The sequence below is a fragment of the Aspergillus ibericus genome (assembly GCF_003184845.1).
Source record: "Aspergillus ibericus CBS 121593 unplaced genomic scaffold BO80scaffold_2, whole genome shotgun sequence".
Classification (NCBI taxonomy): domain Eukaryota; kingdom Fungi; phylum Ascomycota; class Eurotiomycetes; order Eurotiales; family Aspergillaceae; genus Aspergillus; species Aspergillus ibericus.
This window is the reverse complement of record NW_020292100.1, coordinates 641,082-666,141: the sequence shown is the minus strand read 5'-3', so window position 1 is coordinate 666,141 and position 25,060 is coordinate 641,082. Positions and strand designations below refer to the sequence as shown.

The 25,060-nt window shown below is 53.3% G+C and overlaps 9 protein-coding genes across 9 annotated transcripts; 5 read left to right on the top strand and 4 right to left on the bottom strand.

The window, feature by feature from the left end:
• The first annotated feature begins 309 nt into the window (after nt 1-309).
• On the top strand, nt 310-2,956 carry BO80DRAFT_371818 (transcription factor domain-containing protein). Its single transcript, XM_025716499.1, has 6 exons — nt 310-494; nt 546-612; nt 663-1,044; nt 1,091-1,254; nt 1,299-2,310; nt 2,366-2,956. Exons 1-6 carry the CDS (start codon nt 396-398, stop codon nt 2,853-2,855), a joined length of 2,214 nt encoding a protein of 737 aa, XP_025580064.1. The 5' UTR covers nt 310-395; the 3' UTR covers nt 2,856-2,956.
• Nucleotides 2,957-3,379: 423 nt separating this feature from the next.
• BO80DRAFT_79706 (uncharacterized protein) lies at nt 3,380-4,106 on the top strand. Its single transcript, XM_025724795.1, has one exon. The coding sequence runs from the start codon at nt 3,521-3,523 to the stop codon at nt 3,983-3,985; it is 465 nt and encodes a 154-aa protein (XP_025580063.1). The 5' UTR covers nt 3,380-3,520; the 3' UTR covers nt 3,986-4,106.
• Nucleotides 4,107-4,367: 261 nt separating this feature from the next.
• On the bottom strand, nt 4,368-7,099 carry BO80DRAFT_396846 (putative pH signal transduction protein PalA). Its single transcript, XM_025717359.1, has 5 exons — nt 7,063-7,099; nt 6,778-7,015; nt 6,680-6,734; nt 5,739-6,633; nt 4,368-5,679 (listed from the first exon to the last, which is right to left on the bottom strand). The coding sequence occupies exons 1-5, from the start codon at nt 7,068-7,070 to the stop codon at nt 4,437-4,439; spliced, it is 2,439 nt and encodes an 812-aa protein (XP_025580062.1). The 5' UTR covers nt 7,071-7,099; the 3' UTR covers nt 4,368-4,436.
• A 133-nt stretch (nt 7,100-7,232) lies between these two features.
• Nucleotides 7,233-8,753, bottom strand: BO80DRAFT_79662 (putative mitochondrial carrier protein). Its single transcript, XM_025724794.1, has 5 exons — nt 8,398-8,753; nt 8,317-8,351; nt 7,974-8,266; nt 7,593-7,930; nt 7,233-7,544 (listed from the first exon to the last, which is right to left on the bottom strand). The coding sequence occupies exons 1-5, from the start codon at nt 8,578-8,580 to the stop codon at nt 7,341-7,343; spliced, it is 1,053 nt and encodes a 350-aa protein (XP_025580061.1). The 5' UTR covers nt 8,581-8,753; the 3' UTR covers nt 7,233-7,340.
• Nucleotides 8,754-10,621: 1,868 nt separating this feature from the next.
• On the top strand, nt 10,622-12,428 carry BO80DRAFT_460804 (putative sterol carrier protein). The gene is made up of 2 exons (XM_025722407.1): nt 10,622-11,420; nt 11,466-12,428. The coding sequence occupies exons 1-2, from the start codon at nt 10,927-10,929 to the stop codon at nt 12,346-12,348; spliced, it is 1,377 nt and encodes a 458-aa protein (XP_025580060.1). The 5' UTR covers nt 10,622-10,926; the 3' UTR covers nt 12,349-12,428.
• Nucleotides 12,429-12,622: 194 nt separating this feature from the next.
• Nucleotides 12,623-13,174, bottom strand: BO80DRAFT_79647 (uncharacterized protein). Its single transcript, XM_025724793.1, has one exon. It carries the CDS (start codon nt 13,052-13,054, stop codon nt 12,773-12,775), a length of 282 nt encoding a protein of 93 aa, XP_025580059.1. The 5' UTR covers nt 13,055-13,174; the 3' UTR covers nt 12,623-12,772.
• Nucleotides 13,175-13,425: 251 nt separating this feature from the next.
• BO80DRAFT_498666 (uncharacterized protein) lies at nt 13,426-14,424 on the top strand. Its single transcript, XM_025724142.1, has 2 exons — nt 13,426-13,795; nt 13,875-14,424. The coding sequence occupies exons 1-2, from the start codon at nt 13,649-13,651 to the stop codon at nt 14,241-14,243; spliced, it is 516 nt and encodes a 171-aa protein (XP_025580058.1). The 5' UTR covers nt 13,426-13,648; the 3' UTR covers nt 14,244-14,424.
• Nucleotides 14,425-22,186: 7,762 nt separating this feature from the next.
• On the bottom strand, nt 22,187-23,338 carry BO80DRAFT_79594 (uncharacterized protein). Its single transcript, XM_025724792.1, has 4 exons — nt 22,959-23,338; nt 22,691-22,906; nt 22,529-22,640; nt 22,187-22,479 (listed from the first exon to the last, which is right to left on the bottom strand). The coding sequence occupies exons 1-4, from the start codon at nt 23,055-23,057 to the stop codon at nt 22,373-22,375; spliced, it is 534 nt and encodes a 177-aa protein (XP_025580057.1). The 5' UTR covers nt 23,058-23,338; the 3' UTR covers nt 22,187-22,372.
• Nucleotides 23,267-24,793, top strand: BO80DRAFT_451329 (uncharacterized protein; the record flags this gene model as incomplete). Its single annotated transcript, XM_025721876.1, has 3 exons — nt 23,267-23,300; nt 23,369-24,008; nt 24,064-24,793. The coding sequence occupies 3 exons, from the start codon at nt 23,267-23,269 to the stop codon at nt 24,791-24,793; spliced, it is 1,404 nt and encodes a 467-aa protein (XP_025580056.1).
• Between the last annotated feature and the right edge of the window lie 267 nt (nt 24,794-25,060).

Genomic DNA, 25,060 nt, shown 5'->3' with positions numbered 1-25,060 from the left:
GTTAGATATCATGAATACTCCAGGAAACCAGCGGACACGGATCCGTGCTGGAAGCGGGAAAATCCCGAGGCGGTTGGATGCTGGATTTAACCGACGATCCGATGGATGGCAAAAGGTTTCCAGAGTTTCCACTGGCCAGTCTGCAGTGCCTGAACTCTCTGCCCGTGCTGGAAGGCTTGCCAGTTGCCCGTCAGCAAGTCAAGCACCCCCGCATTACTGCGTCTAACCCCATCCGTTTAGTTCACCGGCTTCTCCACGTTTGTTTAAATCCGGGGTTCGTCGCTTTTCTCCTCTGTTTTCCTCTCTTCTTTTTCCGTCGCTGCTCCTCCGATCCCGCTCTCGCTGTTTCTCCCTCCCCGCTGCATCCCCGCTGCATCCTATGTACAGGCAATGCCATGTCCCGCCCCCAGGTCAGCATCGACCGGCTTACCCCCCGTCGCGTCCATGCCGAGCCCCGCGAGTCGATGAACTGCAAGTCGTGTCGGAAACGCAAGGTATCTGCCGTGGTCGGGTGCTACGGATCGTTGAGCTGACGGTTGAATCAGATCAAATGTAATCGTCTCCGGCCGAGCTGTGAGGCCTGCAAGGTCTTTCAGTGTCCTTGTATCTATGGTCTGCCTCTCCACACACACACTGGCCCTGATCCCTACTCATGCTCGTAGACGCCGTGCCCAAGAAGCGGGGGCCCAAAACCGATGTTCTCGAAGCCTTGTTGAAGCGTGTCGACGGACTGGAGAAACGTCTCCAGGAGGATTCCCCGATTTCGCCCACCTCGGCCACTTCGCCGATTAAATCGCTAGATCAGCATCTGCTGCCGTCGACGGCAACGTCGTTCCAGTTGCCTCCGCCGTCGCATGGCTTTGCGCCGCCGCCGCCGCCACCGCCGCCGCAGCCGAGGCTGCCGGATTCCATGCTGGATACGTACTTTGCTCGTCTGCATGCGAAGCCGTATTGGATTCTGGATGAGACGGCTACTCGGCAGCGACATCAGCATGGGCAATTACCGGCTCATTTGTCCATGGCTATCTATGCGTTTACATTGAGGTGGGTTGTTTGTCCGGGGGAGAGGGCTGGGCTGACGGGTACGCAGATATACTACGCCGAATCCGCCCCAGGGGAGCCTTGAGTATGCTCGTCAGGCGCGACGGCTCGTCGATATTGATAATCCGTCTATTGAAGGGACTCAGTCGCTGTTGTTGCTGTGTCATACGTTTTTTGCGTATGGCTGTGGGAAGACTGCCTACATGGTTCTAGGTATGTGATTGATGCCACGGGCCGGATACGTACTGACTGGTTAGCCAACGCGGTGTCCATGACTTTGGCGCTGGATTTGTATCGAGAGGCACCGGCCGCGCTACCCGTGGCGGAACGCGAGATGCGACGGCGACTGTTCTGGACGGTCTATGTGATGGATCGGTTTCTGACCTGTGGCTCGAAACGGCCCTGTCTCATCGCCGACCACTCGATTGTGCTGCGTCTTCCGGGTGCCGGCTCCGAGGCGGGCGAATGCTTCAACCCGGTCGGTCCGAATATCCACTACTCGCCGGATCGTCGGAAAGGTCCTGGAGGGTCTGCTCTGCTAGTCGATATTACGCGGATTCTGGGGGTTACCCATCGGTATTTAGCAGCCGGAGGCGTCAAAGGGGATTCGCACTTCCCCTGGCACGCCCTCTCCAACTTGTCTAAGATTCGTCAGGAACTCGACCTCTGGGCGGCCGGTACACAGGATTTGTTTGCGTCGATTGAGACGCTGTTCGGTCATCCGGAGAGCACACTGCTGCTGCTGAGCAAGCTGATCTATCATCTGGTGCACTGCCTGCTCTACCGGCCGTTTCTGCCGATCGATCTGGTGGAGCTGCGCGGGACGGGGCAGCATCAGTCGTGGCAGATCGAGGCGACAACGCTGTGCTTCTCGCACGCCAACGCGATTGCTGAGCTGGTGGAACTGGCGCGACATGCGCCGCGGATCGAGTGGCCAGCCTTGGTGGCATACTGTGTCTGCACAGCCGGTACGGTCCATGTACACGGCGTGCATTACCACGGGCGTGAGGGAGAGGTGTTTGCGTCGAGTGCAGACTTTTTGGCGCGGGAGATGCACCAGCTGTCATGGCTGCGACAGTACTGGGCGGGGGTGCAGCATCAACGGGAGATGCTGCAGAGTATTTCCGCGTGTCATGCCGAGCTGGTACGGACTATGGCAGTCCGGCCAGTACGGTTTGCACCGGTGTTCCACCTGGAGGATTTCCTGGACCGGTATCCGGGGCTGGCCGTGGAGGGAGGACATGTCCGATTAGTGGACGTGGACCAGCCGTAAGTTCCCTCTGTGCTGTGTTGCTTGTCGGCATCGCTTTGCTAACCTGTGTAGGTTGCCGCTGGACCGGCCTGATTTCTCGGGGCAACTAATGTACCCGCCTGCATCCTCGCTCCCATCGCAAGGACGATCATCCATCAGCTTTCAGCCATCGCAGCCATCGCCCCCATGGCCACAGCCGGAGTTGAATCTCCCAGAAAGCAGCCTCGGGTTCTCCCCGGGGGTGGCTTCACCCGCGGCATTCTTATCCGACACATATACGGCTCCCACGCCGCCCGCCCAACCCCAATACGCGACATTCCCGTTTGAAGCAACCCCGGGGGGGGCCGCTCTCACACCAGATGCCCCATCGCAAAGCTCAGGGGGCGTAGGGACAGCGACAGGGACCGGGGATGGCGAAAAGGATCCGTTCCTAAGTTTATTAGAGCAATTGGCCGAGAATGAACACTCGCAGGGCGGCCCCAGCGAGCTGGACTTTTTCCTAGGCGAGGGATTAGATCCGATCCCGGGGGAAATCGCGGATGGGATACTGGAGAATGACTGACTACTGATGCTGATACTGACGATACCCTGTATATTATTCTACATCCTACATAGCACATGCATGCATGCATGGATACATGATCAATGCACGATACGAATCACATGACCTGACATCATACCCTAATCTGATACCATCTTCATACCCTAATACTTAGTATGAATACAATGAAGGAAGAGAATGGATCACCGCATAGAGACATACCTCCTCCCCAAACCGCACCTTCAAGGTTCTCCAATTTACCCCTTCACCGGGAATTCTTTCATCTCTACCTCGCGGGGGACGCTATCGTGGGGGTATTCAAGCAGCAAGGTATTAGCTCTATCCCGATCACGCAGCGTTTCTGCTGTTAATTTGGTATATATATACTTGATTGTAATAGATGATATGAAATAAGAAGAAATGAGGAGAGAGAATTATGGATGGATTTGTGGGGAGGTCGGTGGTGCATGCGGCGCGGGTGATATCTCCGACTGTTACCGACCCCTCATACTAATGATACATTTGATGAGGATGGGGGATGAGAACTGGCAACTGAGAATACAGACGATACAAGACGCCGACGAAGTTGCAGAGGAAGGTACTTTGATTTGGTACATTTCCTTAGGAGAAAAAATCTGCTATTCATGATGATTATGGTGATCGGTTTGATGATCTGAGTGATTATTATGAGAGTGATGATGAGGAGGATGAGGAGGAGGGGGAAGAAGAAGAAGAAGAAGAAGAAGAAGAGTTATCAACAACAGCATACCTCAACCTTACCTCATTCGTCGCGTTCATGGCGAAGGAAAGGATGTTTTGTTCTTCTTCTTCTCATTCTACTCCTGCTCATGATGAGAACTCTGATGATGACTCTGACAAGGGTTGTGGGGGTGACCCCTGTCCAGGCTGTACCTGGATTCAGGATCTCGCGAGGGGATGTCTTTCGCTGCTTGCTGCTGCTACTTTTCATCCTCTTCTTTCGACCACTCCGCCTCCGACTTCTACTCACCCTACGACTGAACCAACTACCTTTCCGGCTGATTCCACAAGAGCACCGACATCTACACCCAACACCACCGATAATTCTTCAATTCCACGCGCTCACCAGTCACAATCTCAACCGCAGCCATCTGGATCATCATCTTCGGTGAAGACCTCTGGTCAACTCATCGGCATCACAAACATAATCAGAATCACAACCACAACCACAACCACATCCTAAAATCCAAACCCAACCCCAAACCCAACTCAAAAACCAGATTAAAGAACGACATCCACCTAATAGAAGGCATGGCCCTCGACGAATTCGAATCCGGATCTGGATCCGTATCTGCCTCATCAGGATCTCGCTCGGGATCTCAATCACAACTCCCCTTGCAAGGTACTTCATCTACTGTTAACAGTGGTGACGAGGCTGGATCAGAGTGGACAGCCTGGATGGCTACATTCATTACTTCCACCCATACGGGCCACCTATCAAACTATACGAAATGTATCGCGGCAGACGCAGCAGACTTTATGTATAATGTATATCATGTATCAGTTGGTCTAATGGAACTAGCTGTAAATAGAATCGATCTAGATCTTAAGGTATGTATGGTATCATGAGAACTTCACTCCCTTGCTGGGATCCCATTGTCCTCCGCCAAATCGGATTCCCATTTCTGGAGACCAGATCCCTGGTGTCATGGCCGGTCGGGAATTCGCTCGTGTCGGTTGTGGTGCTGCCATGGGCTCTGGTCGGGGTGGGATCGGCTCGGCTGGGACTGGGACTGGGGCGGGGGCGGGCACCGGCGCGGTGTATGGTTGTTGGCGGAGTGGTTGGGAAATGTTCAATGTTGCCATGGCGGCTGCGCTGGAAATATCGCCCTCCAGCTGACTGGCTTCCATCCGTCGCTTATGGACAAACGCTTTGCTGTCGTCGCGGAATCGGCCCACGATTTTCGCCAGGTCGTTGTAGAATTTTCGCCCCACTTCAATGTTGGAGAGGATCTCCTTGTACTTGAGGTATCCGTTCTCCAGGTCTTGTAGGGCCCGCTCGCGCTCCTTGGTCGAGGCATCGCCCGTGTGTGCTCGGGTGAAGGCCCGGTTGGCTTCCCGGACCCGCGCCGCAATCGCGTCCTGGTCCTGTTGCTCCCGCGTCACCATCTCCAGGTCCGAGTCATACAGGTGTAGCTGCTCTTCGAAGAGATCCTCGAATTGACTAGCCTGGATCACTTGCATGGGAAACTCGCGCTCCAGCCGCGCCGTCTCCTTGATGAGGGCTTGGCTGATATCATCGGTGCGCGCCTTGTCCTTCAACGCCTGCGCCTGCCGTTTCCGCCGGCTCTCTAAACGGCTCACCTCGCTCATGCATCCCCGGAGTCGACTGACCTCGCGCTCGACCTCTGGAGGCAGAGCGGCCCATCGGCTGCTGGGCACGTACATCTCTAGATCGCGGTTGGTGCCGGTCAGCACCCGGAAGACTGCCTCCGAGTCTTTCAGCTTTTGCTCGACCAGATTGTCGCTGCTCTGGGCAGATGTGAAATATCCCTCGATCTCGCGAGACGTCGTGTACAGCTTGGGCGCCGCCTCCTCGGAAGACGCACGAGACCATCGGTCGGTTCCATACTTACGACGAGACGCATCGTCCTCGGCTTTTTCAGCAGCCAAGAGCTCTACGCCCTCGCGGTACACAGCCTTGTCGTTGGACTTGACCGTGGCCGTGTCCTCCAGAGACTTGCGGAGTCGATTCAAACCGTCCTGTTGACGCATTTCTTCGGCATGAGACACTAATGTCGGTGGTAACCCAAGTGGCTTCTCGAGGGCCTGCAGAGAACCTGGAAGATTCAACGATGACAACAGACTGACTAGTTAGTCTTACTCTGACGTTGGGGGGGGGGGGGGGGGCGGTCCGCAACTTACTCCCGAAGCTTGTCCGTCATCGTCTCCAGCTCGCCGATGATCGTCTCATTGATCAGTCGGTCCCGACGGTCCGAGTAAATGCTAGCCGCAATGTGCACGGCGTACGGCACGAGCTTGGAGAACAGCGGCTGTCCCAGAGGCCCGTTCTCGCCCAGCATGGAAATGGCATCGGTCACCTGGGACGGGGCCTTGGCTGCCACCATGCTGGCCCGGTCGATGAGCTTGAGCTCCGACTTGGGCGGCACCGGGTTGAGGTAGATAATATCGTTGTCTTTCTCCGCGCGTTTCAGGTCCTCCGTCACCCGAGTCTTCAGTCCCTGAAGATCCCCCAGCACGGTGCGGTTGATCCAGCGCGACTCTTTCAGCGCTTCATTGACGCACGCCTCGCTGTCCCTCAGACGAGCGACCTCCTCGCCATACTTGCGTTTCTCCAAGCAATCGAGGGACTGTCGGTACTGCGCGGCCGCAGCAAAGTGATGATGCTTAGCCGTCATGTGGTGAATCCACTCCGGACTGATAGCATTCGACTTGACCGCGTAATCTCCCGCATCGGCATAGAAATCCGAGACCTGGGCCGCCAACCGAGCAATCGAGGCGTCTTTCAGTCCATCCTTGACCGCCTTCTGCCAGAAGCATTCCTGCGCCTGCGCCAGTAGCAGCTGCTCCAAGCTCTGCAGCGTCATGTCGTCCATGTCTTCGGGAGGCGATGTTCGCAAATCGGGAAGGATATCCGACCGCAGGTGTTTCAGAACCCCAGCCGCCTGGCAAAAGTAATTGCACGCCTGCTTGAGTCCATCCGACGTCGTGCGGTTCACAGAGAATGCCAGCTGCGAGTACAGCGCCGCGAGGTTGAAAATCACATTCGCGAGCTCGAACCGGAGGTTATTCTGCGAAACTAAACCGATCAGCCGATCCCTTATATCCTACACACGTCCACCTACTCGGTCGAGAAGTATTGAATCCAAACGCAGGATACCACGGAAATTCCACGCCAACCTGCACGCGTTAACCCTGTCCATCACTGTCATCATACACTCACATCCACCGGAAACTTCCCCCCGAGCCATTTCAGCTGCGCCGCATACGTGACCAGCCGGCTGATCCCGCTAACATGAGGCTCCTGGACATTGATTGCTTCGGTTCGCAGTCGGTCGATGATCAAGAGATCCTCCGCGAACATATCCGGACGTTGGTCATATTTAGAGGAGATGTACTGTGTGATGGCATTCGACAGGGAGATGGAGTGCGAGCGCCGAAACGGAATCTGAAGGATATTACTGCGACAGTTAGCAAGCCATCATAAAAGCAACAGTAGAGCACGTACGACGCCATCGTGTAGTTGAGCGTAGCATCGGCCAGATCGTCGGAAGTTTTGTTGACGGAAAAGCCCAACCCCACCCGGCAACGCATGACGTTGTGGATGCCTCAGGCAGTACCACAATCAACACATACACTACTCGTAGTCACGTCCGTTTACAACCATCTCACACAACATATCCTTATGCACATAGTATTCTTATTCGAGACTAACTCACGCACTATGTACTATCCCATGAGCTATCATGTACTCCCAATCTCCGCCAAGTCAACTATGTCCAGGCACTATTCCAGCTCATCAATGCGCATCTTGATGTATTCGAACATACTCAAGAGAATCATGTTGTTCACTCCAGTGCGGATCAGAATGATCGACAGGCCCTTGTACATGCTGGATTTGGCCACCGCGGTCGCCGCCTCGCCGACTTCCTTGGTCTTGCCCAATAGCACGCTCTGCGCGCGGGTCTTGCGAGTATCGAGGGGGTAAGTCTGTTCTGTTAGTTTCGTTTCGTTCAAATGTATCGGGGTACGACTTACGCAGAACCAGGGAACCGTGCTGCAGATTGCACCGGCGATCATAGGCGCTCCGAAAGGTGACTTGTCCGGTCCGAGTTCCTTCGCAGCCACTTGCTTGACGGTCTCGTACACGGTAAAGTACAAGCCCGATCCGAGGGTGTCGCGCATGGCGTGAAGGTGGAAGCCCGTGTACAAGCCGCGGAAGCCGTATCGCTGCACGATCTGCTTGATCGCTTCGGCGGTGTTCAAGCGAGGCTTGTTGCGCAGTGAAGGGTCATTGACAGCATTGGGAGACGCCTGGGCGCGGTTGGACACCAGCACCGAGGTCTGAACCACATTCTTGGCCAGCTCGAAAGGACCTATTCCATCAGTACTGAACTGCTGATCCAGCGGCTGACTTACAAGCGAGCGGCGAGGTGACCAAGCCAGCAAAGAGACCGGCGGCGGTAAAGGTGGCCAGAGTCGACACGGTGGGACTGCTGCCGGGCTGGTTGTAGACTGCCAGCGGCGATTCGCCCGTCATTTTTTCGACGAAATTGGAGATCCAGTGTTTGGCCACGCTGTAAGTCGAAAAGTTGACCACCCGGACCGCTGTGACGCTGGCTAGAGGGGGCAAGGCTCCAGCAACATAACCGCGGGGTCCTTCAGTACGCCACAAATAGCGAACGCACTGAGCCACATTGCGGAAATTATGGCTGCCACCGTCAGTTCTAATCCAACAGAATCTAGACATCTAGATACTTACGTCTGCATGCGAGTCTTGACATTCTCCAGAGGAGTCTAGACCAGTCAGTGTCACCTCTCCGACCCGACGCGTAACACTCACCACAGCAAGGGTGGCGCAAATAGTCGAAGTCGCCGAGGCCACCTGGGTTTTGTAGTTCTTGAGGAGCTTATTACGCGTTGCTTCGTCCATGTTCCAGGATCGTCCGGCCGACGTGGCTAAGGGAGAAGGTTGTGAAGGCGGAGGGGAAAAGGGTGCATGTTCAGAGTGTTTGTCAAGAGTCATTCCGGGAGGTATCCCATCTGTGGCAGATGAAAGCGCTCCTGATTATTCGTCGCTTAGTCGTCGTCGCCGCCAGCGACCAGTGATGTTCAGACCGTGAGAAGCAGGCTGGGAACCCTATGGAACGCAAAGCGGTCTCTCAGCGTGCGAGCAGACCGTTCAGCGTCCCACAATTGTCCATGAAGCAGGCCTCAGCAAGCAGGGTGGATTTCTTTTGTGCGCGGAACCGAGCAAGTGTGAAATTGTGATTTTTTTGCTGGGTTGATTTTGCCGGCTCAAGCAATGGACGAAGCGACAGCACCCGGCCTGCGGTAGATACCAAGCAGGCGTGCAAACCGACCCGACAGTGATGGTATCCAGCCAAGCGTGCTTGTGCAGAACCTCTCTTCCACACCCAGAGACTATATCGAGACAAGAACAACGTCGTCCGGCTACCTATACCGACCACGAGCGTCAGCCATGCACCTGTGCATCCACCAATATTCTTGTCCCTAAATGCTTTGGTCGAAAGCAACAGCGTACCTCAGACGAGCTCGACCGTCGGGAGTGGAAGAAAGGCCAATGGAACAGGGACAATGGACCGTGCGGGCGAAGAGTGTGAACTGCAGAGGGCAAAGGGCCAGAAAGAGCCGGAGACCATCACGACGGGCGGCCGACTTAGTTTCGGTCTTTTGGGAGAAGTGACTTTAGTGGTGAACGGTCCAGCAGCTACTCGGATCTGACTAAGGAGGGCTGCCAAAGAATCGGGCAGAGCATGTGGACCGGGGGCTCTTGAACCGGTTTAGTGGCTACAGGCAGTGACGTCGTCGTGAGGCATCCAGTGCGACGACGGAGGATGGACGTGTCCGTCCGCTGCGAGGGCACCGGCCCTATCACGGCAGTAACATACCCATCCCCTCAAGCGACATGGTACTCCGTACATTCCACCCATTGCGCAACCTGAAGGGACAGGTGTGGATGGCTGCTGCCAGAGTCAGTGTACTTCGAACCTCGAACTTGGGCTAGGCCCGGAAAGGGAGGCGTGGCAAGACGATGCGTCGGACCAACCCAGTCCGGCGGTGGTAGTACCCGCTCTCTACCCCGCCCCGACCCTCGCCGGCCACTCGCCGCCCATGCTTGTCCAGCTGGCCATTATCATTGGTTCCTCCAGCGGACGGGATGCAGCTGAACTGGCCATCCAGCCAGGTACCTCGCCTATCCACCTCCAATCACAATAGGCAGCTCTCGACGATACACAGTAAGTATACATGGTGGGAGGGCAGACTGTTAACAATACGGGAGGGGTTTCACATGCAAGCGGGCTGTGATCTTCACTGATTACTACGGAGTACGTATTGCTCGACGGAGTACGATCGGGGAGAACCAACCCCGACCAACTAAGAACGACGGCGAGCAATTAACCTTGTCGCATCTCTGGACAGATAAGGGCGATTGTGGATAACCATGGTCTCCGCCAGTGCCACACCCATCCGAGAATGGTGTCGTAATGAAGCCAGAACCTGAAATGACCGGGTTTCCAGTCAATCAGTCCTCGAGCGATTTAATCCCCCAATGTCATTGGCCGAGCGAAATAAACCTCGTCCTGGTGATGCGCACCGCGTGGAATGGGCAAATCATCAATCCCATTGTTGGTTAGAGCTCATTGTTGATCCACGGGGGCGTCCCCAGGCGGATGTGCATGGAGCAGGATTCGGCCATCTCAACCTCTTCTCATCTCCGCAAATGGCAGTAGCTACCGTAGCATTGTACCCAGTCATCAGCAGACTGTCAACGCGGTGCGAATGATGTATGGATGTCCACGACGGGCGTTATATACTTTGATGTTGTGCGATGAAAGCCACCACACAAAATACGCATCAGATAACGTACCCCGCTTGTGCGAGACGACAAGCTGCCAGGACCAGGTATCGGCCATTTCTCAGCGCATCCCCTGCCTTGACATCCTCGGGAGGGAATATGTTGGTGCCTTTGGACTCGGCCCGGGCGGCTTCACGTGAGATGGATCGTATTGAGCGTTGAGCGCGGTCGACATTCTTCTACTCAAGTCTAAATGAAATTACAGCTACAATCAAGACCTTGGCTGGACTTTTTCTGTGCCCCTAGGAAAACGGATGCAGTGTTATGCGGAACAAACAACGGTGGATACTGGGATATACCCTCGGGACCTCGGTCGGCACGGTTCCCCGCAAGTGGCCATCTCCGCATCAGCCACGCTTATCCTCCGCAATCCACATGCAATTCAGGGGCTATTTCAACTGTGCTTTACATACTACTTGACGACTGACGAAGAATTCTGCAATATTGCAACATCGATACAACCTAACTTAACGAATACTAACGATCTTCATCATGGGCAAGAAACCAGCAGGTCCCGCCTACGTCCTGGGCGTGGGGATGACCAAGTTCATCAAGCCCCGGGGCAAGGTGGATTATCACGAACTTGGATTCGAAGCTGGTGTCAAGGCCATGCTGGATGCTCACATTAACTACGACGACGTCGAACAAGGTGTCGCCTGTTATGTCTACGGGGACAGCACCTGCGGTCAACGCGTGTTCTACCAGTTTGGTCTGACTCAGATTCCCATCTACAATGTCAACAACAACTGTTCCACCGGCTCCACGGGTCTGGCCATGGCCCGGACGATGGTCTCTCATGGCGCTGCGGATTGTGTTCTGGTTGTCGGATTCGAGAAGATGAGCCCAGGGAGTCTTCAGTCGGTCTATAATGATCGCGCCAACCCAACGGGCTTGTTCGGTTCGATGATGGCAGAGACCAGAGGCGTCACCAACGCTCCTGGCGCAGCACAGATGTTCGGGAACGCTGGTCGGGAATACATGGAGAAGTATGTCCGACCCTGCGTCGCTGTCAGATGTATTAACGATAGCAGATACGGTGCCAAAGCGGAAGACTTTGCTGAAATCGCCCGGATCAACCATGAACACTCGAAGCGCAACCCCTACTCCCAGTTCCAAGACGAGTATACGCTCGAGCAGATTCTCAAGGCGCCCAAGATCCATGAGCCCCTCACCAAGCTGCAGTGTTGCCCGACCTCGGATGGAGCGGCAGCAGCAGTCATCGTCTCCCAGGCATTCCTCGATGCACGTCCACATCTTAAAGACCAAGCCGTCCTTATCGCAGGCCAGCAGCTCTCGACGGACAACAGCACGCTTTACAACCGTAGCTCCATCGACTTGATGGGGTTTGGAATGTCCCGCGGGGCATGCCGGGCCGCGACGGCGGAGGCGGGCGTCAACGTGAAGGACATCAAGGTGTGCGAGCTGCACGATTGCTTTTCCGCCAACGAGATGATCACCATCGATGCGCTCGAGCTGTCGGAGCCTGGCAAGGCACACGAGATGGTCCAGAAGGGCGACATCACCTACGGAGGCAAGATGGTTATCAATCCGTCTGGCGGGCTCATCTCCAAGGGGCACCCGTTGGGTGCCACGGGTCTCGCGCAATGCGCCGAGCTGGTGTGGCATCTGCGCGGCTGGGCCAACAATCGGTTGATTGCTGGCACGGATGCGGCGTTGCAGCATAACCTGGGCTTAGGTGGTGCCGTGGTGGTGACAGTGTACAAGCGGGCGGATGGCAAGGTTGCAACGCCAGTGCCGTCGGACGTCGTTGCTAAGATTACTGGTCTGGGCTATAACCCGGCTGTGGAGGCCAAGGGGTTCACGGCCGAGCAGGCCAAGTCGGTGCAGAGCAGAAACCACAGCGACAAGTGGGCCTTGGGAGACACGCAGGAGAGGGTTCTGGCGCGTTTCTAGTGCGATGGTTGCATTTGACATGATGATAGTTAATGACAGTTCCGTCTCTTCCAGAGCTTTTCCATTATGTCCTCTCGTGTGCAGGTAGTACACTTGCTGCAGCGTAGGCCTCGTGCACAGGTCTGGTGTAGCCGCGGCAGAGCATCGCGATAAAGTCGATGGCTGGTAGTTATTAACTGGGTGGGTCCGCTTACCTCAGCGGGACTCCACCGGCGGCATAAATAATAAAATTTCGCGTGTTCGGGATTCCTCCTTTCTCTTCTTCATTCCAGGTCTCCAACATACCCTTGTGGATGGATGCTTTTCGCACCGTTCTATCCCACAAATTTTAGCTTTGGGACCTAGAGCGATACTCGCCTGCTCGTTCTAATCCCATCGCCTGCCAGAGTCCGAGGTAGTTGGGTTCGCTTTGAGCATACACCAGTCAATTGTCTAGGCTTGTCCTTGTAGACTGTCCACTGTCCACCGATTGTGCAGAAGAAGATGATCTTCGCCAGTCTTGCTCAACTTCTACTATGAAACTAACCACAGGGATCTGTAACGTATCGGCACATTCGAAGCCTTGTCTGTCAATCCCATGATTCGTCGAGGTCAAAATCGTGCCCATAGTGATTTGCGGACTTTTCAAATGGTCCATTAGCTTCTCCCTCGTGTTGCGTCTGCTTCTATTGTATGGAGTGGTACGTGTCAAAGTAGGGAGGTACATTCATTCTTTTACACCATGCTGAGTGAAGCCTTGCAGGGGAATGTATTCGTAGATGTAGTCTATCTGTGTCTTGGTCTGATTATCATGAAACGAATATGTTAAGAGGGATGTTACAGCAGCCGCTGTCAGGCATGCACTAGACAGCGATCCTCGCAAACAATGCCGCGCGGATCAAGGGTCGGAATGTATTCCCTGGTCGATCAGGGCCACAGGACAGGAGCCTGCCCATGAGCTTGTTTGCTCAATCCCTTGCTTTGTCAAGCTTTCAAGGTGGCAAGGCCTAATCCTTGAATATGGCCACGCGGATCACCATTCTTGTCTGCGTCGCGAGCGACACGCGTTGGTATGCCACATGAGCAGCTAACTAGCTAGCTAGAGTATCTATATAAATCCCTTATCTCATCCCACAGCACCCCAGACAAGCTAGTTCATCGAATCTGGTCGTTGTCCCATCTTCTTCCTTCTCTCTCTGTAATTGCATATTATATTCTTGGCTATAGATCATCTATACCGCCGTCCACTCCTTATACATCTTCACTTCTTCATCACCTTCATCCCACCACCACAGACACAAACACAGATACAGAATCAAAAATGCCCCGCCTCACCCTCTCCTTCCTCCTCATCTGCCTCGTCCTCGCCATCATGGCCACCGCCATGCCCATCAAACGAGCTTCCCCAGATAGTGCCACGGAAATGGACTCAACTTTGGCAGAGGAAATTGCTGCGAAGTCTCTTCAGGTAGCCCCCCCTATACCTATCCCTATCCCTATCTCTTTCCCCTCAACATCGTATGGTATCTAATATTATATGTGATTAGTCCGCCGCAAAAATGATGGACGAAATGGCCGGGAAGGCTGTTGAATCGAGCAAGGAGGATGATTCCACCTCCACACCCTCCACTTCCACGCCTTCTACATCTACCCCGCAAACCAAGCCCCAAACCGAAACCGAAACAGAAACAGAAAACAAGCAACAACCCAAGACCGATGCAGACACCTCTGCAGAGGAGAAAAAAGAATCAACCCCCACGACCCCCACCGCAACCGAATCCTCCGCCGCTAGCTCCCCCAAACCTCAGGCGTCCACGCACATCGTGAATGATAACCCGTTTGCCAATTTGCCTATTGTCGGGGGGTTGTTGAGTGGGGGTGGGGACTCGTCGTTGGGGGCGGGGCTTTTGGGTTAGTTTGATTCTGTCGAGTGATTGATTGATTGGGAGGTGAGTGGGAAGGGGGATGATGGATGGGATGGGATTATGTTATGGTGTTATGTGGGATGAAAATTTAGCTTTGATTGATGTTTTGATTAGATTGTTGGTTGATTGGTGAGATGGAGTTGACTGTGTCAATTCCAGTTTATCTACGTTGGACGGAAGTTAGATGATTAGGTGGTAGTTAGATATATCGAATACGAATCACATTTACATTCATATCCATCCCGTATAATACCAACCCCCGAAGCTGAGATCTCTATTCGCCCCCAAGACCCCGGAATCAAAAGAGCTGGAATCTTCAACCCGCACTGGAATGGTGGAGCTTTGCTCTCCGGTTCATCTGTCAAATCGCAATCACCATCTTGGGTATATATATATATTCCACCAATAACACCGGGTAATGGATAACCCGAGAACCTTTCCAGTAGGTCCCCGTGAGCTGTGGAATTGATTGATCTGTTCGAGGATTAATGTTTGACTGCGTGGTCTTGCGAGTTGGTGTTGTGGTCTCGTGAGTGGTTCGATAGATCATATAGTATGACCGAACGCCTCGAGTCTCCCAGCCGGACCTACATAAGTATACTAGCATGTAGGTAGCGATGCAAGGACATGTCGGGACAGCCAAGCATCCCACTGCAACATTGTATCCGCGAGATATTGGTAGCGAGAGTTGGTCGATCCCTTTGTTTGATATACGGCTCGGAGCACAATGGTATCAGAATATCTGTGGTCTGCATGATGTTCCTGTTCGGATGACTCGTGGTGTCGGAGAGATGTATGCTCATCTGGGTGTCCTTTGTGGCATGGACAGATTCTTTCTGTCTTTTTTTCACTCCTCCAAGGAATAACACTCTGCACATAAGGTGATCCCGCCAGGACACTGGTGTCATCCATACGGGTCGGAAAGATGGAGATAGGGCGCGGCCACCACCGGTCCAAGGTCATGGATCTGCCGAGCGGTGGCAGCTCACCCAGACCGTGCCCCAATTCATTGTGATACGGAGCCATCAAGGTCTGGCTGACATTTTTCCAGCTGCGTCCCCATGCTCCGCAGGCATTTAGCGAGTGGGATTCCTTCCATTGAGCCTGAGACATCCCCGTGAGTTGTGCCGCTCGTGGGAGTTTCGTGAAGGTCTACTAAATAGATCAAAGCCAATTGTCGGCTTGTATGGTTTGTACCTCATCCCGGATCGTAGAACATCGACCGGTGCATTCCATAGCGATAGCCATAATGATCCTCACCCGTATACAATCCCGGATTATATCTTCCTTCTTCACTATGACAACATCGGTAGTGGTTCGTCAGTTCTTATTCCGCTTCACCTGCCACAGCATGTTGCAAAGTGCAGCAAGATTATTGCATGTTTAGCACCGCAACACACCATCACTAAGCAGCACGATGAGACATGGGACATGAATAGCGAGCGACAATTCGTTCGACCCTGAAGTAGATCAAGTCCAAGGCGGGTCCAATGCCCTGGGCTGATATGCCAAGATTATGTCGTTTGAATGTGCCTTCGTATGCATTCCCACGGAGGGAATGTGAAGGGTATAATCAGACGGTGGGAGAAGAAAGTCTGAAGCCACTCAAGGAATGAACGGCAGTCTCCATATGATCAAATATCAGGCAATAGTATCACACCATATCGGACGACGTATATAAGACAAGAGATGGTTGTGCCGATCACTGGAACTGGGAGATGATCATAGACCAGTCATACGGTTCGGGCGAGGTGGCCTCTTGTACACGGTCCGTGGATGAGCACGACTTCTGCAAGGTTCGGCCAGCGAGTGGATAAATAAGCATTTCGCGTGTTGTTCGCTCGTTTGCTAGTTGGTAACAGTCCACGTAGCGCCAAACCGAATGACTTGAAGAATCTGTAGAAGGCTAGGATTGGAAGCTCATCGGTAAGCGGTGGACTGGGTGTTTGGTCCGAAGGTTATGTGGTCCCGAAGTCGAGACCGATTATAATCGGTGCGATAAGTGGTGACGTGGAGGATTGGGAGATATGGTGAGACTGCTCCCTAGAAACGAAACGGGATGCTTCTGATTCTCGTATTCGTGGAGTGCCACCCTTTGCCGGTCAAGATTCTCTTGACAAACTTTCTTCAGACTTCTTGTCCACGACAGCGGAGGCTTTGCTCGTTTGTGCTTATGACCCTTCACTCCAGCCATAGCCATGATTATCTACTCATTTGTTTGGTAGTTCTCTAGTGGAAAATCGCATATCGGCGGGTAGAGGATATCATATAATCCTTCCGATAGCAGAATATCCGACCAATGTTCCGGTGGGACTTGCCACAGTCTGGATAGAAAAAAGCATTGCGGCAGGCCACATGGGTCGGTTGGTTTCCTGCGTGCGTGTTAAGTATCCTGCAGCATACTCTCATCAAGGCGACAACCTATGATGGCTTGCCCGATCAGCGGGACAGCTTCGAAGGCTGAATCCGACATCCGCATCCTACAATCTCGGTTAGTCCGGAGGTAATCAAGGCAGGCTCTGCTCCCATACCTGCGTCTGCCGGTTCAGTGTTCCTTGATAACTGCAACATAAGGATGCGCATTGACCGTATCGAATCCGTCGATCTTCATCAATAAGGAGTAGAGGTGATATATGCAAGTCCATCTAAGAGACAGTTGCTTCAGGGAAACCTGACTGGGTAGGAATCCTTTGGAGAATATGTTTTGTTGTGTTCAAGTTAGGCATCGTCATTTAGAGCTGAAGATGAAGCTACTATCCGCATATGCAGACGAAGGTAGGGTGTCTAGACTCGGACATCGAAGAGCTCAGTCTCGCCGGTAACAGTGTCAGCTGGCAGTTCCTCTATAGCACCGCCGAGTCAATTGCAATCGTGTCCTTGAATTCCTGGTTCATCATGAGCAGGTCTTCTTGGACGAGATGGACCAGGTCATCATCCATCCACTCTCGAGTAGATCTGGACAGGGTACTGCGCCGACTAATGCGGGACTATTGACACCGATGGCTGAATGCCGTGCAGCCCCAGGCACAGGAATGAACAGGATAGCATGGATATGGGTGAAGCGCAAATTGAAACCCACGACAGGACGCACAACTGATTTGACAGTCTGATCCATGACATGGTAGCAGAGATGGTAACAGGCACGTCCATGCTTGGTGATTGTTTGGTAGATACCGAAGAAAGAGTTCGAGATCATAGGCCTTCCCATCAGGACTTCCTCACCACTTGGGAGATCGACCTGTGCTGAGGACACGCAAGGCAACTTGTATAGAATCTGCAAGTGAGAACAGCGTGGTACTTGAAAGGTCGTCGGAACCAAGAGTGATCTTGACGGTTACGACAGTCCCGGATAACCTTCCTTACCCTCTGTCCTTCCCGTATCCCGTCAACGCTGCCGTCGCAGCCAGCAGTCGTCTTAGTTGCTGTGAGCGTGCGGTAGGAGCAGTGACGAGGCGTGAACAATGTACAACAGTAAGGAGATACGCCGAGATACGGGCAAGTCAAATATAGGATTGCTGAATGAGGACCAGGTGGATGTGGTATGCAGATAACGTATCCGATAATACGAGCGATGCGCGAGATGATGTTATCTTAAGACATGTTATCTAGCTCGGTGGTGATGTACAATCGATGTCAACCATCCTGAGAGAATCTAGGAGACAATTAATCGTTCTTCAGCCAATATACCCTAGCGGTAGTGGAGTAAGTACCAGGATATGAGCCAGATCAGCTTGATCTCGACAGGACAGTGCTGGGGCGGCGTCTTTGATCGTATAGATGTATCAGGTTGTAGGCCGCCAAATTGCAGGACATTGCTGATTGTATGGGATCTTGATGGTAGCGACAGTGACTTTTGAGCGGAGACTGAAGTGCTCACCTGAATAGGGCTATGATTGCTTCGCTCTATGTTGATTATAATGATTGGGATTCGATGGGCACAGGCCAACACGCAGGGGAACCCGGTCGATTTCCGTACACTTTGCAAGCAGGCGTTCGTGAGATCAGCAGACTAGAGACAGCTACAGGACGAGCAATGGGCATAAGAGAAGACAAGTGAGCAGACAGCACTCATGCCGTCTGGGATACTCTAGCTCATCCGAATGTCCTACCTTCTCTACCGAGTACGAGCAGCCGTATAGCATCTGTGCTATGCAATCTGCCACTAGGTGCACTTCACTGCATCGATAACGTGGAAGACGTGTATGGCCATGCAGATCCATCTCCTGCAGTCCGACTTAGCCCGGAAGCATATCAAGGGCCTTATCATACCTCTGTTTCGTGGCCCGGTATACGCGCAAACAGCTATACTCCGGAGACTTCTGGAACATACCCTCCGAAGCCTCTTTTTCAACTGGGTGGTCTGCCACGCTCTGCGCCTTTGTCGACAGAGATTTAGTTGCTGAGGTGGTGTGCCGAGTGGCAAGCAGCCCGTCAGCATTTCGACACTGAAGGTGGTTGACCGACAATGCAGATAGAGTACGGTGGTCAGAAGGTTTGCTACAGGCAGAACTTTCAACTCAATACCGGAAGGCGGATAGGACAAGACGATCATGAGTCGAGGGTCCTCAGTAATAACCATGGGATACCTCATGTGGGAGGAGCCAAGGAATAGGAGGGAACCTCAAGGAATGGCTGGCCATCACTGCAATGAACCTGCCAAAGTGATGTCGTGTGATCAAGACAGCAGATGACATAGACATGCCGATTCAAAAACTCCTCCCTGACCAACATTCATGATGGCGAGACATTAGTATGTCGACATCGCCAGTACGTCTATATTGATTGTCAGAGCAGGATCTGGTTTCCGATGCTTTGTAGGCATGTATGAGGCATGGTGCTCAGTTGGTTCATACCAGGTTGTATCTCCGCTCTGCCCTCACGAGTCCCTTGACGTTGAGCTGTTTGATGGTATTCCTTGTACAATACGAGACTGTCGCGGACTGGCCAGTCGATGCAGATGACCACGAGCAGGTCCGTAGCTGTAAACAGTGATGATTGATTCCATTTTACTTCCAAAATGGGACCTCTGATCACGTATGAGGCCAACCAAGGAACTGGGGTGAGTGTCAAACCGGGTTGGTGGGAGTACGGAGGAACAGGCGTACGCGCAGCATGGCTTCGGGACATAAGTATAGAAACTCTCTTGGGTGAACATAATCATAGGCCACATCATTGGTACCCGGAGGACATATCGGTAACCGCTGGGTTCAGGATTGTCTGCTCGCGGGACTGTTTGCTGGAACGGTAGGGACCTTTCATTACCTTTCTCTCCAACAGGCAGTGCGCCGTCTCTATATGAAGGGTGCTCTGCTCGTGTTAAGAAGATAACAGTCGACTCGGCAGGCTCGGGACTGTCCTCTGAGTCATCACCATCTTCCCTGGAGGAAGCGGATCATGTATGGACATTGGATCGTGAGATGCATCATGTATAGGGTGCCCACGAGACAGTAGATCGTTGAAGTCGAGACCAGACACACTGTACCAGGTGCGATACCCATTGCAGTCCGCAGATGCAAGAGTATATGTGTGGAGCGGCATGGAGCGGCCGCGTAGATAAGTAGGTAGGGATCAAGAATTGCAACTTCGTGCGCGTGTCATCGCCTCGAATCCATGCAGCCTTCTATCTTGTAAGGCAATGAGCGCACATGTCTCATGTTGTTCCCCATTTTTATTTTTGCAGGGAGCCAGAGACTGAACCTCCATGCCGTCTGCGATACGCGAGACGACTCGGTCCTGCTATCATTGCACTCGCTTTCTCTGTGCCCACCGTAATTTTGGACATCTATGCTCTAAACGAAGAAATTAAGCTCTGGCAGAGGCAGAGGATCACTCGAAATGAAGCTGAGTAAAAAGCAATAAGGCAGCGACAAAGGTAAACAGGTTGGAGACGTACGAGCCAGCAATTTACCTAGAAGATAATCCAGGAGGCGCACCGGCGTCCGTTGGATGTTGAGTACGCTCGACGATGGATCCACGGTGTTGAACAGCCCAATGTGCAACGGATGAGTTGAGCTGGAACCCCGGAGTGCAAACATACTTCAAATCATCCGAATCAATATAGTATGGTCTAGGTAGAGTTAATGTTAGTTTATCCGAACTTCCAGAGAAGAAAACCGTGGTTTGGCTAGGTACCTTGGGCTTTCTGAGGTAACTCCTTGATAATGGAGCCAGCAAACCCCAGCAACATCTACTTCGACACAATGGTAGAAAATCTCTGATCACTGGAGCACATCAAAAGTAAACCCTGAGGATTCAAGATGAACCTAGGATAACCCGAAGCGTGTATCCGAGCTCTGGTCTAGTGGTCTTTGGTGAATCCGCAGTAAGCAATGAGCTCGTCTGCTCTTACACACTTAGCCCCTTAGATACTGCGGCAGGTGGACTCGACGGTCGGGATGTAATTGTTCGCTGTAGGCCTTGGGAAGACGATCAGCAATCTTGTTTTTTTAATGATTGTTATTTGGAGGCATGGTGAGGCGCGGCTATCTTCTTCGGGGCCATGGATTGGACGGCAGTTCTGCCGTTCCAACTCTGCAAAGACTGGTGGGATCCTTGATGTGAAAAGACGTGCCCAATATACTACCGTCGGTGTCTTCTCCCCACTGGGTAGGCGGCAATCGTTATTGCATTTGTTGCGGGAGGAAACTCCGTCAAGACTGACTGATCGCCTTGCATCCCGGGCAACAGATGATGCGGATGTCTGGGCGAGTGTTCAGCGAGGAGTGTCAGTCTGATGGCGCCTTTGTGGGGACTCCATGAGCTACAATAGGGTTGATGTATTGGTGAAAGACGACAACATGTGACTCCGTAGCCTACGGCCATGTAATGAATGATCAGATGTACATGGAACTAGTGTTGGGCTCGGAGTATACTGTACCAACTTGGTACAACATCCCAGCGGGCAAATCCACACTGGGAATCGGGGTATATAACGTTGAGTAGGTGCAGCAATGAGTCTGAGTGTTTGGAATATGGTCTCTGAACGACGCCAACCCCGTGTTGCAAAGCTACCAGGCCGCGCTCACTCTGATGCACAGCTTGTTAGCCATGGTGCTCCCCGGGCATATCGTTATTTGTGTGTCTGTGATGGCAACTGAAGGAGAAACAGGTTGTAGAGGGATCGCCTCAATGCAGAACAACGAGTGATCGCGATGGATCTCTGGTATATGGGACGCGTCCGCCCCGTCCACACTGCACGCTGGGCGTCAGTGGACATTAGGCAGTTTTGCTGTGACCCGATGGCTATTCTTTCATGCAGGGGTGTTGGTTAATGTCTGACTTCATGAGAACTTAGGACGGCCATGACTCACTGACGTCAGATGCCTGCGCACAGCATGGTACTGGTCTAATATATATGCCATGGCTCCCGAAGGGACGAGGCTGATTTAAACCCGCCATCACACGCTGTTGTAGCTCCGAGGTAGCGCACCATGTGCCGCTATCAGTTTGCACTCGACTTGTTATCGCAAGGCTGTGGTTCAACAAATGAGCCGGAAGTATGTTATAATGTGAAAGTCGGAGGAGAACCAAGTATGCTCTGAGCCTTATAGGGAGGCGGGAAACGGGAAATGGAAATGGAATGGGGACCGAAGAAGACGGCTATATAACGAACAGTACAAGGCTACTATATATAGAGAGCTCATCGGGGTTGGAAGAAAGCCGAATTGCGATGAAAGGATGAAGAAATATATAAAGCCCGAAGCTAAGCCAGGATAGTAACGAGGTAGCATGGATGGACAGGGGTATCATATTCAAAGTCTAGACCACATTGAGTCATAGGGCACAGAGTGAGGCCGCCAATGAGATCTCCTCGCATCATTCGATATGCGCAGCGTTGGTTTCACAAAGTCTTCAGGTAGGTTTCCAGGGTTGCAATCACGATGCCCGTCAACGTCAATCCTCGCTATCCGGTGGGGTGCCAACTAGATGCATATACTTTCTGCCTGGGCTAAAGCTTTGCTCTTAGGCGTGCCCAGATGGGATGCTGTTTGCTTCTGCAGCCGTCTTGATTTTTAGCTTTCTGGGCACTTCCCGATGCACACCTACCTGGACGCAAGTATCTTTGGGCATGCTGACCACTTGCGTAGCTATACTTTCAGTTCGAAAGTAAGCAGATATTACTATGAGCTCTTATTCTGATTCGCTCGCTGTTGTCCCTCGTAGAGGCCAGTGTAATATCCAGCATAGTACCAGGCCATCATGAGGCTTTTCAGTCCTTCATCTTGGACTAAAATCAGGTTAGCTTTTCTTCGAGCCAATCCAACGACAATACATACCTTGTGATAGGGCGGGGTGAGGCATAGGAGCTGCTCCTACGGATCCAGGCCCAGCCGTTTGCTCCGTTTCATGGCCACTCCGTCCAGATGGCCGGTCTGGCCCTCCCGCAGTCTGAAAATGGTCAGTGTTGTGCCGTCCACCAAGAAAGCAGAGTGATATACCTGCGACGTAGCAACCTGTGGCACTTGCGGAATTTCGGCTGGAGCGGTGGTATTGGCAGCAGTGTCAACGACCGGCACGTCGACGTCAGCATCCATGTGGTCGGCCGACGCGTCCAACGGCTGCTCATCTTGCACCGCTTGAGCTTTCTCGGCAGCCTCTGCCTCTCTCAGGACATCTTCGACATTCTCGCCTTTGGCTTGGATGCTGTGGTAGAGCTGTTGTTGTTCTATCAGCGAGCGGATCACGTGCACGGGGCGTAGACCATACTTTGTATTCCTCAACAGCCTCATCCCAGCTCTGGACAAGGGCAGAGTCATCCCAGATCTCCTCCTGAGTGAGGGGTTTATTGGCATTTGATTTCCCCATGACGGCAGCGTGCGTAGAAGCAAACGGCGTGTGAGATGGTTGGGTGCGGAGAAGAGCTTCGAGAGCGCGGCGAGGCCCTCGGCCGGGCTCGATCTCACCGCTTGGCGGAGGAAAAAATGCGAGCAGAAAAAAAGTTTCCCGCACCTTTTGCGACCCTCCGATTAGAGTCCTCCAGGAACCGCCTGCGATTTTTCCCGACTTACAGCAGGATGGCCCCAGACAAGAAGGACAAGAAGCGCAAGGGTATGTACTGTCCTACCCAGAAGTTATTTTGCATCCAATCCTTTGGTGTGTCCACTGACGCTTCGCAGCTGCGGCCGCCGCTGCCGCCGATTCGCCCGCGAAGAAGACCAAGAAGGTCGAGGCCAAGCCCGCCGAATCCCCCAAGGACACCCCCAAGTCTATCCTCAAGAAGGCCAAGCAGAATGAGTCGGCCGCAAAGTACGATACCACTTCGAAGGCGAAGGCCAATGGCCAACCCGCCCGCCAGGTCAAGCCTCGCAAGCGTGCTGCCGATTTCCTGAGCGACAACGAGGATAGTGAGTCCGAGGCCGCCGTTGCCGAACCCAAGGACGCGAAGAAGCCCACCACCAAGAAGTCGAAGAAGGAGGACGGAACTGCTGCTCCCGCGACGAAAGCCAAGCAAGCCAAACCCGAACCCAAGGCCACCAAGGCAAAGAAGGCCGAGCCCGTCGCCGAAGAGTCTGAAGAGGAGGACGAGTCTGTCGCCTCGGATGCTAGTCAGAGTGAGGATGGAGAGGATGACCGCACGGCCGCCCTCATCAAGGGCTTTGAGAGCAGCGGTGACGAGGACGAGTCTGGCGACGAAGGCTTCAACCCCGACCAGCCGGTTCCTAAGATTCCCGACTCGAAGAAGGCCAAGCGCAAGATCTTGAAGAAGCAGAAGGAGAACGCCGGTCAGGCTGAGGAGCCTGGAACGGTCTACGTTGGGTGAGTAGATTCAACCGCGAGCTTGTGATTGCAGATCTAACATGTTGTGCTACAGACGCATTCCCCACGGTTTCTACGAACACCAGATGCGCGCCTACTTCAGCCAGTTCGGCGACATCACCCGCCTGCGTCTCTCTCGTAACCGTATCACCGGTCGCTCCAAGCACTACGCTTTCATCGAGTTCGAGTCGGTCTCGGTGGCCAAGATTGTCGCCGCCACCATGGACAACTACCTCATGTACGGCCACATCCTGAAGTGCAAATACGTCTCCCCCGAGCAACTGCACCCCGAGATCTGGAAGGGCGCCAACAGACGGTTCAAGCGCACCCCGTGGAACCGCATCGAGAAGAAGCGTCTGGACAAGGGCAAGACGAGAGAGCAATGGACGGAGCGCATCGACCGAGAGCAGAAGAAACGTCTCGCGAAGGCCGAGAAGCTCAAGGCTGTTCTGGGATACGACTTCGATCTGCCCCAGCTGAAGAGCGTGGATGAGGTCCCTGTCCAGGAGGCCAAGGCCATCGAGGCATCCGAGCCCGCCGCCGAAGAGCCCGTCAAGGCCATTGAAGCCCCCGCTGCCGAGGAGCCCAAGGTCGAGAAGCCCGCCGAAGATACCCCTAAGAAGAACAAGAAGACTAAGAAGGCCGCCCAGTCTCCTGCTGCGCAAGAGACCCCCAAGTCGGCAGAGAAGCCCGCCGCGAAGAAGACCGCGGAGGTAGCTGCTTCTCCTGCCGGTCAGAAGGCCAAAAAGGTGCAGAAGAAGACCAAGGCCAAGTCCAAGGCTTAGAGGGGGGGTTTCAATTCTTTCGTAATTCTTATGGCATTAAACCGTCTTACCCGGAGTTCAATCGATTGTACATGAAAAAGGGACATTATCTGGCTTCAACAAGCTGTGCTTGATACATGAGTTGTCTATCTGAAGTAGGCTGTAGATCTATCTTTCGTAGCTTAATTGCACTAGTCTCTCCTACCAACCATCCCACCCTCACCCAAATACCAAACCCTCATACCTCTTGCCTCAGGCACCAACACCAACCCAACCCAACCCAGGCAC